The sequence below is a fragment of the Sceloporus undulatus genome, chromosome 2 (assembly GCF_019175285.1).
Source record: "Sceloporus undulatus isolate JIND9_A2432 ecotype Alabama chromosome 2, SceUnd_v1.1, whole genome shotgun sequence".
Taxonomy (NCBI): domain Eukaryota; kingdom Metazoa; phylum Chordata; class Lepidosauria; order Squamata; family Phrynosomatidae; genus Sceloporus; species Sceloporus undulatus.
Genome location: NC_056523.1, coordinates 179,070,542 through 179,081,318, shown reverse-complemented (window position 1 = coordinate 179,081,318; position 10,777 = coordinate 179,070,542). Strand labels below are relative to the sequence as shown.

General features: G+C 45.0%; 1 protein-coding gene across 1 annotated transcript in view; it reads left to right on the top strand.

Moving 5' to 3' along the window:
* Positions 1–10,276, top strand: part of MBD6 (methyl-CpG binding domain protein 6) — a 38,415-nt gene extending 28,139 nt beyond the window's left edge. Inside the window, exons 8-13 of the mRNA XM_042447613.1 lie at positions 340–463; positions 886–1,067; positions 1,576–2,046; positions 2,939–2,988; positions 3,131–3,206; positions 8,550–10,276. Of these exons, the coding sequence (XP_042303547.1) occupies positions 340–463; positions 886–1,067; positions 1,576–2,046; positions 2,939–2,988; positions 3,131–3,206; positions 8,550–8,624 (978 nt within the window). The 3' untranslated portion in view covers positions 8,625–10,276. The remainder of the gene's footprint in view (positions 1–339; positions 464–885; positions 1,068–1,575; positions 2,047–2,938; positions 2,989–3,130; positions 3,207–8,549) is intronic.
* Positions 10,277–10,777: the final 501 nt, after the last annotated feature.

Below are 10,777 nucleotides of genomic sequence, written 5' to 3'. Positions count from 1 at the left end.
CCAAGTTCTGAATCTTTGTACAGTACTCACTTTCACCATAATAGATAATTACTAGGGATCCTTCTTGGGAGAGAATGACATTCACTCTGGGTGCAATGTATTCACTTAGCATTCAACATGGCCATGCACTAAAAGATGTTCCCCCAAACTATCCGAAATTTATGAAGGAAGGGCATCAAACACTAATACAAACCAATACAAGAAGGTTCCAGTTCAGCCAGTGAAGCTGATCAGGATGGAAGAAAAGACAAAACCACTTCTGTTTATTTGCTGCCTTCCTTTTGATTGAAGGATGCTGCTTGTTTTGTTTTCACCTTGTCAGTTATTGTATTCTCAAAGTTTAGTGTCTTTGTTGGCTTCAATGAACAGCCTGTGGCCCATTCCTTCCTCGTCTTTTTCACCTTGTGTAAAGGAGTCCTATGCATACAACTGTACATGCCTAAATTCTTCCAAGTGATTATAGGTACGTACAATAGTACTCTTTCTCTAAATACACAAGAGTTGGAGGGTGAGGCACACTCCCACTCTCCTTTTACACTGGAAATGAGCAAGCATTTCCAGGTGAACTCAGTTCCACGCAATGGTGTTCCTTTTTCCAGAGTAGCTTAGGGATATTTACAGTACAAACAACATCAAATAACCTTTTATCCTTGACAGCTGATGGGACATAGGAGAAGGCAGCCTCCAAGTTTGATGGGGAACCCCATCTGTGATCTGCACATTCAGGATGGTGTATGTAGTGAGAGTATGTGTGCTTGTGTGTAGGTCATCTCTTTCACTGTCACTTTGGTGTGTTTGTGCACCTGCCCTGGAATGCTTCTGGTGATGGCTCTGTCTATTTACCAGACACAGAGCCATAACATCCTTGCTTTCTCCCTTGTCCAGGTGACTTGTCTGCATTGAACCCAGCCTCAGGCCCCTCCCTCATTGGAAACCCCCTGCTCCAAGCCCAGCAGCCACTTCTGCCGCCCAACCTGCAAGGGGCTCTTGGACTCCACCTTTTCCAAGGGCAGCTGCCCCTGCTAACAGGCTCCAATCCCATGGCCTGCCTCCTCCAGAGCTTGCAAGTAAGCAGGGAATCGGAAACTTATCAAGCTTGCAGGGGTGGGCAGCGCATAAGCATGCACACACACAGAGATCCATTGTATTCTGCTTTTCTGCACGCATCAGGGTCAAAGAAGTTCACAAAGAAAGCATGATGAAAAGCAGTGTGTCACTATTAGCCATTTCCTTTTGAAACAATTCCATAATGACATAATAAAACCATAAGGATACAACATTCATTATTTTTTTTAAAAAAAATATCCAGCTTAATCAATGTCATATCATGACCAGTGAGAATCAAATGAAACCATCGCCTGTGTTAGTGTAGCAACAGTAGCAGAATGTAAATCTTTTTAAAGAGGGCCTTATATATACTGCCTTATACTAACCTTAACTCAATATATTGATATTCTCATTGGTTCACCACTGAATTCTCCACAGTTTGCACATTCTTTTAAGTTTTTCCTGTTCTACTGAATGATGCTTAAGCTGATGGATTCTCATTCTTTTACACCTCTTTCTGTTTTGCAGCTGAGCCCTGGTTTTGGTACCCCAGAGAAGCCAGTGCTGCCCAGTGAAGCTCAAGGCCCAGCCTTGTCCACCCTGGCACCTGTGCTGGAGACTGAGCCAAGCCACAGTGCTGTGTTGCCCCCTTGCATGGACACTGCCTCCCCAAGTGCCTTAGAGCCCCCCAATGCCCTGGAGCCCCCCAGGCAAGGACAGCAGGAGGACAGCAGCTCTCACTCCCCCTTCAAGCGCCCCCGCCGTGGCACCGAAGAGCTAAATGGGGACTCTGGCAGCAGCCTCCCCCGGGGGCCAGGCCGAGGTGGCAAATCTGGACGTCGTGGGGGTGGGCGGGGAAGAGGCAGGCGGCACTTCAATGGACAATTACCTGAGCTGGGCACCAGCCACCCATCCCACCCTGCCTGGCGCTGCAATGGTGAGATGGTGGCAAGCAGTACTGAAAGTCAAGCGAGTCCATTTGCTGTTCAGGAGATAAAGGTACGTTGACTGCCAGAAAAGGGAAGGAGTGCTCTGACATGGGTGGGAAATTATTTATTATGGAGGAACTACATTAGTATCCCACCTTTCCTCCAATGATCTGTTCAAAACTGGTTTATAGCAGTGCGTAATGGTTATCATGGCTTCTTCAAGGCCAAACTGATAATGTATTTCCCATTTTACAACGTGTGATTGATATTTTAACTGCTTGTTGGCATAATTTATTTAGCATTTTTTGCAAGATTCCCAGGGAGAGTAACTAGTAAACAGTCCACTGGAAACTGGCCACTAATCTGTGTTGTGCCCTTCTTCCTTTATTTCCCTACTTGTATTGCTTTCTGCATGGACAAAGAGCCACAGAGTTCTGTAATACTTTGCTTCATTTTCTTTCTGCCATGTCCCTACTTTAGAGAACCTAAAATGAAGTGAACGGAACTCTTAAGACAGCTAGGACAGATCCTGGGATAACTGTTTAAAATGCTTGTTCCCCCAAAAAATCACATTAACAACCACAACAACAACATTTTGGCACCATGCTACGCTGAACACATCTGAACTTCTTTGCTTTCAGAAGCTGAGCAGGGTCAGGCGTGATTATTACATGTGTGGAGACCTCCAGGGATTAATTCCAGGACTCTCCAGGTAGGGCTAGGAAATAATTCCATCTGAAACCTTGCAGAGTCTCTGATGCCAGAGTTGATAATACTGGATTAGATGGATCAGTAGTCTGAGCTAGTATAAGGCATCTTACTATATTCCTAATACATACAGGAACCAGCAGGGACCAAAAATGTTTAGTGTTGCCCTATTTTTTATGTATCAAGGACCTCTGATCAGCTGGCTCTGTTATGAGGAAGAGGAGATACTCACAATTTAACCATCCTTTCTGCAGGGCCCTCCTGGAAGGCGACCAGCCCGGCGTGGTCGGAGGAGGAAAAGCAGGTGAGCACCAGGTGACCAGAAGGAATGAGACTTGTGTAGTATATCTGACAGAACTTAGAGGTTGTGTGGCAAAGACAGGGTTGAGCCCATCAATAAATTAGCTCCTGTCCTCTTTCCATTAATTTATCATTGTTTTTTGTAGTGGGGCCTGGTCCAGTTCTCGACCTGAAGCTACACGGATCCGGGGTGCCAGTGCTGATCCAGGACCCAGCCCGGTGGTAAGTATGACCTTACTCAATACCACCTCCTTCCAGAAGGTGCAGGCCACATCTTCTTGTCACTAAAACCACACACATAAATGCTGCCCCCCCCCCCCAATACACAAACAGTGGATAAAGTGTCTGCTATGTAGAAAGTATTGTTTTTTACTGGGAATTCTAGTACAAATAATGAACTTTTCTGAGCACTAGGCCACACTTCTTTTATTCACATGTGGTTAAGAATACAAGCAAATGTGGTATAGTGGCTTGAACATTGGACTATGACTCTGGAGACCAGAGTTTGAATCCCTGCTCAGCCATGGAAACCCACTGAGTAGCCTTGGGCAAATTTCGCTCCCTCAGCCTCAGAGGAGGTGAAACCAAAAACACCTTTGAATAAATCTTGCCAAGAAAACTGTGATAGTTTCCCCTTATGGTTGCCATAAGTTGGAAATGACTCGAAAGTGCACAACAACAACAAGTTTCGTATCCTATTATCCCATTATCCACATCTGTGATTTAAAAATACTGTCATCTGATAAAATAGAGGCCGAGGAAGGATTCTGGAAAGAATTAGAGCAGATGAAGACTGTTTTGTCTGCAACATGCTTTTCAGGCAAGTTTGTGTGGCCATTTTCAGGGTCCCAGAATGTAATAAACTATTTGCTGCACAAAAAAGCATCACTAGTTGGCACTAAATGGAAACGAGGGTAGCAGAGAAACCAATTTGGTTAGCCCACCACCATGGCTATACATCAGGTCTGAACAAGGATAGTGGCCTGTTTTTGGTTGGAGTAGGCCCATGTCTTCCCACTGGTATCATGCCTGCTGTTTCCTTGCTCTGAGTTACATTTCTAGCCAGTAATTCCTGTTGAATGCCCTTACTATTGAAGACTAGAGTAGTACACTGTATTAATCTGATAGTTTTCCAAGCTGAAGGGAATTGCTTCTGGTTCCCATTACATTCATTAGATTGTCTCAAAACTCACTTTTCATTTAAACAATGTGTATTTTCAGAATGGCAGGAGTGTGCAGAGGGGAAATATAGATTCTGCTGAGGCAAGATGCCACATAGAAAAGCTGCCTCTAGTGGCACAACTCTTTATATCGTCATCTCTTAAATACTCCTGTCCAATCTGCTCAAGATGAGCCTGAAAATTATTCATGCTGGTAGAATCAGGCTTCCTCAGTATTCATGCTGGTTAAGGAATTCTGGAAGTTGTAGTACAAAAGTTTTGCTTGTTCCTATAGCAGTTTTGCCAGCCTCCTGAAAATGCTACAGAGGTTGTATGGGTCCTATTGAATGTAGTATGGAGTGGTTTTGCTGCGGGAGGGGGCAGAGCAGCTAAGAAGGCCTTCCATGAAGTGACCTATTCCTCTAGTAGAACAGAAGTCCTGGACTGAAGCGAGAGACTTCATTTCAGCTGTGCAGCTAGCATACTGAGGGATAGTTGGAGTACTGAAGGCTTGCTTTAAGGGAGGCATAGGAAAAGGTCTTTCCCCTCTATTGTCAAAAAATCTAATAGCCATTCAACACCATATATAAATAATCATCATCATCATCTGAGAGCATCTTGCCTGTGCTTTTGGCCCCAGAGAAGGGTAGAACCTGCCTTATAAACAATATTTCTTGTGGCAGTTTTTATTTCCCAGAGTGAGGGCACCTAGCACAGGGTCCTTGAAGATAGCTATGTCTTTTCCATTACATCCTTCCCATCCAGCCCAAGGGCTTTACTCTTCAATCTCTCTCTTTCCCCAGAGCTGCTAAGATTGGTGCCAGTAATCCTTTTTAAGAGTCTAGTTTCTGGTGTGTATGTTAGGGGTGGAGGGCATTCATAGCAGTAGAAAGAAAGAGTTAATTCTTCCCCTGGGAAGACAAACTGCCTAGAGGACTGACTAGCTCTGATTTCAAGGCTTCCTTCTCTCTCTCCAATTTCCCTACCTCTTTCTAGGTGTTGATACTGATGTTTGGATTGCTGCTTTCATCAACCCAGAGCATAATATTGATGGAGCTGTGGTGGTGGTGGTGGGATGTATGCATATGTGTGCTGTGTATGGCTACAAAGTGAACCACCAGTCACATGCATCCCCATAAGACTCCTCCAGTGGGAAATCTGCTTTCATGGGGCAGGGGAGGCTCTCTATACATTCCCTAAAGGGATTCCCTAGGCTTTCACAGATGTTTATATTGATGTCAGAAGCACAATCACAGACAATACAATTGGCACACCCTTGGCTGGATGTGTTTTCACTTAACTGTGCCTTCCCTTGTGCATGTGGGTGAGTCAGGCAGAAAATCAAAAAGGAACTTTTTGTAATAATTAGCCACAATCTTCTAGCAGAGGAAGTGGAGCTTGTGCAAATTTACCCACTGGATTTTGCCATTGGTGAAATCTGTCTTCTGTATTACTTTTCCATCCATAATAGCACCTAGAATCTGCCAGCTGAGTAACTTGTTTCATCATGCCTTATGGCAGTCTTCTCAACCTAATGGCCTAGGTTTTCCCAGGTTTGGAAAAGCTTTTCTTATGGTGTAGCTATATGCTACGTAAAGCTCACTCAAATCCATGTAGCCTCCTGCTTACACTTTGCTGCTGCTACAGTTTTGCAAACAAGGCAGAGAATTATTTATTTTATTATGCATCAGCTTCAAAATAAAAGCTTTACAGCAGTTAAAATATGTGGCTTCTTAAAGACTATGTTATGTGGTTTCTTAAAGAATCTGTGTGTTGTGTGCCTTCAAGTCGTTTACAACTTAAAGCAATCTTAAGGCAAACATACCATGAGTATTTTTGGCAAGATTTGTTCAGAGGAGGTTTGCCATTGCCTTCTCCTGAGTCTGAGAGCATGTGACTTGCCAAAGGTCACCCAGTGGGTTTTGCAGCTGAGCAGGAATTGAGCCCTAGTCTTCAGAATCGTAGTCCAATGCTCAGACCACTAGGCTACACTGGCTCTCCTCTTAAAGACTAGTCAGTTTTATTTTGTGTCTGTGTTCCTCAGAAATGCGTGCCAAGTAAAACTTGTGGCCCCTCAAGTTACCATTCAGACTCTTTCCTGGTTACTCCTTTGGAAATTTTTACAATGGGAGTCCCCACATCCACTCTGTGAAACAGTTTACAGTGGTACCCCGGGTTACGAATTTAATTCGTTCCGCCGCCGCGTTCGTAACCCGAAAATCTTCGTAAGCTGAAAAAGCCATAGGCGCTAATAGCGAAAGCCGCGATTTCGTGCGAAAAAGCGCCGAAAAGCACCAAAAATTTTTCGTAACCCGAAATAACCTTCGTAACCCGGAACAGTTTTTTTCAATGGATTTTTTTCGTAACCTGGAAATTTTGTAAGGCGGCGCATTCGTATCCCGGGGTACCACTGTAGTTTAAATGTAGGGATTTGTGAGGTGGAGCAGAATAGCCAGCCTTCTCTGAAAGATGTCAGTCACAGATGCTGGCAAAGCATCTTGAATAAACTCTTCTAGAACATGGCCACATAGCCCAAAAAACCCACAAAAAAAACTAAGAATAGCCTTTTGTAGTCCCCTGGCAACCTCAGAGCTGTGCAGAGTTCCACAGGCACATGTCATGCATCTGGGTCCTCATTTTGGGGGAAGGCCCACTCAGTGGCAGCTCACATGTTTTGCACAGATTGAGGGTACAGTTCCACAACTCAGAATGGGAAAAGTTGGAGGAATTTCTGATTTTTCTCTTGAAGGACAGAAAGAAAGGTATGCCTTTGGAAGAAGAAAGCTAACCTTGAAAACCTCCTACCTTGAGCTGTAAGAGAGAAGGCACCCCCACCCCCGAAAGGCAGACTGGGAGATACTGCAGCTCTGCAGGTTTCAAAGCCCTTCTGTTACACCGACACATCTCTGGCATACGGATGGAGGAAATCACAGCAGGTGGTGCAGTTAGATGCCCTCAATTAGGGAGTTTTATTTCCCGAATATAGCCATTTTGACTACATGCAAAAAGAAACAACCTGCAAATCCACCACACTCCTTCTTCATTGCTGGCAGGAGATAGGAAAAGGCGAGTCCTTCTCTTCTTCCCGTTCTTCAGCCTTTCTCCAGTTTACCCAAAGAGAGGTGGGAATGCTAAGAAAGCCTCTCTTAGCCAAGATTCAGGAGAGGTGCTGACTGATGAAGCAGATAGAGCTGAGCATAATATGCACAGCTGGAAAAGTTACTTTTTTGTGGTACAACTCTAAATTCCCTTGGCAAGTATGGCCAGCAAATAGCTCAAGTTAGCTCATCCTGTAGCCTAGTCCTGTCTGTTGCTTTGGCCAGCAGTGATTCCCCAGGATCTTTACTCCTGCAACAGCTACCTAACTTTAAAAAAAGCAAGATATTTTCCAGTGTCCTATCAGCAATGCAGTCCAGGGACTAGACTTGGCTGGCATCTTGTTTCTGCACAGCAAATGCTTTTTTGTTGAGCTGTGCCCCTTCTCCTTATTTAGCTGCCTAAAGCCACCTCTCTTGTGCTCCATCTTCCCCCCCCCCCCCCCCAAAAAAATACTGTACACTCAGGGCAGGAAAGAAGCCAAAGATCTGATCCTGTTTAAACAGAGATTTACTTTGATATGTTCCCCTGCTTTAATGTGGACTGTGATTTCTGTGTTACATTATGGGGTTGTTTTTTTTTAAGGCCAGCATGTTTCAGTGTGATTGTGGGGAGAGGGTTTAATTCTGAAAGGCACCATACAAAGAACTGATTTCTCTGTCTTCCCCTCCCCAACATGCTTTTTTCACCTTGTACATAATTACGTCTACTCCAGCAACTTAGTTTCTAAGTTTCATCAACTAAGAGCAGAGTTGGACTGTCTTCCTTCAGAAGTTTCTAGTACCAAACAGTCCTTGCCAAACATAGCCAAGGGTGAGGGATCATGGGAGCTGAACTCTAAAACATCTGGAAGGCCATATTTGCCCACTCCTAATGTAGATGCAGCACCTGTCTGTTTACTCCCTTATGAGTGAGGTTTTAGAAACAGTCCATATTGGTCAGTAACAGCTGGATTAAACCAATTCAACATGTGAGAACCAAGTACAGCACCAGCCAAACTGTGATCTCCCACTACTTAGACCAAATCACTTATCTATACCACTGACCAAGACAAATGATGGCAGGAGTCCTTAAGGCGGAGAAAGCTGTGGGCTTCTAAAGGTTGTTGGTCCCTTCTCACATCATCCCTTGCTATTGGCTGTGTTGAATGGGACTGTCAGGAATTGAAGACCACATACAGTATTTAAGGGCCACAGGCTGCTTCCTAGTCCTGACAAGAGGAAGGATGGGGAAAGAATGGGACACTCCTCACCTTACTAGCCAAGTTTTTAATCTTGAATTTTCTTTCTCCTCCTGCCCCACCTTTTAGGTTGACTATGCTGTTGCTCGGCGGCCACGTCCTGGCCGACCAGTGAAGAACAGGAGAAGGAAACTACCCACATAGCACCACCTGAGCTGAGGGGGCCTCCACCACTGTCTGCTTCTAAGCCAACACTGCTTAGGGGACATCCCAGCCTTCTGTCTCTCCCTGCCCCCAACCACCGATTTCATCTGTGGTGCCCAGCCTCTGGGCATGCCATGTTGGGGACAAGAGGGGGAGGAAAGTACCAGCACGAGGATCTGTTGTTGCTGATGATGGTGGGCTTCTGGCGCCTTGGCCATGAATGTGTTTGTAGCTTCACCAGTTGCCTGGGTCCTGAATCTCTCCCACAAGGGACCTCTGAAAGCACAAGGTGCAGCTCTGGTCACAGCATTTTGGGGAATGGGAGGGAAGAGGCTGAGGGGATAAAAGGGGATGCTGTAGCTGGACACCCCAGTAAGCACTTCTCAGAGATACTTTTTTTTTTTTTGGCAATGCTCTGAAAGGGAGTTTCTTGTCACAGTGCATTTTGGGCCTTTCTCAACCCCGGCATTCCTGTCTTCCCTGCCCCTGGTGACATTGGCCACCCCACCCTGGTTGGGTCTCAAAACCTCAGCAGGAGTAGCAAGGGCTGTGTGCTCCAGCAAGGGGACACTGCTGCCCTTTCACTTCCCACCTTACCTCAGACCTGTGTGCACTGTGGCACCCGGGTGAGAACCGGCTCAGGGTTTTAATACAAGAATCAGTCTTTCTCTTTCTTTCTCTCTCATTCTATCTCTTTTTTTGCCTCGCCAAAAACAGAACACACAATCTCCTGGTCCCAGTACAAATAAAGCAATAAGGAAAACAAGCCACATTTGTTCAGGGAGGATTCACTCCCACCAACTACCCAGCAGCTCCCTCCCTCCCTCCCTCCCAAATGCAGGCCCAACATCTCCATTGATACACTGCTGAAACAAGAGAAGAGAAGCAAATGCAGCCTAGTGGTGACAAAGCCTGGGTGGTATTTGGGCCTGCGCTCCTTCTTGGCTCTAGTTTGGACCCTGGGGCTGTGAGGACCTTAAGTGGACCTTCCCGTTACAAACCCATAAAAAACCCCATAGCCTTGGCTACATTTGGCCCCTTGTTTTTCTCCCCTTTAAAAGGAAAAAAAAATCCTCAGAAGACACTCAGGTGATAACATGAGGGGGAGAAAGTTGAGGGAGACAAGGAGTTTGTGCTCAAAATACAATTGACCCACTTCGCCAGAGCAAGTCCCCTTCATCTGCTTCCCTCCACTCACCCCCAACACACACACACACTACAATCTTCATCTCTGAATGACCAAAATACTCCACATCCAACTCTTCCCTCTCACCCCAACTCCCACCCCTGGTCTGGTTGCAACTTTTAATGCATTATGCAAAAGCACTGTGTAGATACTGTACAGGTTGCGCTGTGTCCCCCCTCCTTCCCCACCTCCACCCCGGTGCACTTCAACCAACCAACCAACTTCGGCCTTTGTTTTGTATAAAGAAAAAAGGAATGGGGAAAAATACTATTTTCCTTCTTTGAGCTTAAATTTTGTTTTGTAAAAAATAAATTTACACAATTGTGAATTGTAGCTTTTCTATGGGAGCGACTTTTAATTTAACAGATGAAAATATTTTGAAGCTTAGATTGAAGTTACTGTTTCTTTGTTTTATTTTTGGGGGTGTGTGTTTTGTATCAAGTATTAAAATATGTATTTAAAAGAAGCTGGATACAACTCTTCTTTCAGCTGTTCAGCTGATGTACCTTGAGGCCAACTGTGTCTGGCCCTGTTTTGAAACTAGGATGGAAGACCCAGTTACCAGAAGTTATCTTACTGTGCCTGCCAAAATACTGTAGCAAACCTAAGAGGCCATTCCACCAAGTATGATGACAATGACTGGCCCATGCCAAGCCAGCAGGAAACAAGCAGAACCCCAAGAACATGAAGCTTAAATGGCTACACGACCTTTTTTCTTAAGATGTAAGGCAATCTCAAAATTGCTCACCGAATATTTGCTTCTTTCCTCTATCACAGGCAATTGCTTTCTTCCAACCAACTTTCTTTTAGGGCAAAATAATCTGGCTGGCTCACCACCTGAAACTGGTGTAGTTCCTCAACTGGTTAACAAATAGGACTCTGGCTCAGCCTTGAATGTGTCCATCTGTAACTGTCTGGAGGGGCTTATGATGTATCTTTAGGTTCACTTGAACATGCCCAGTTAAAG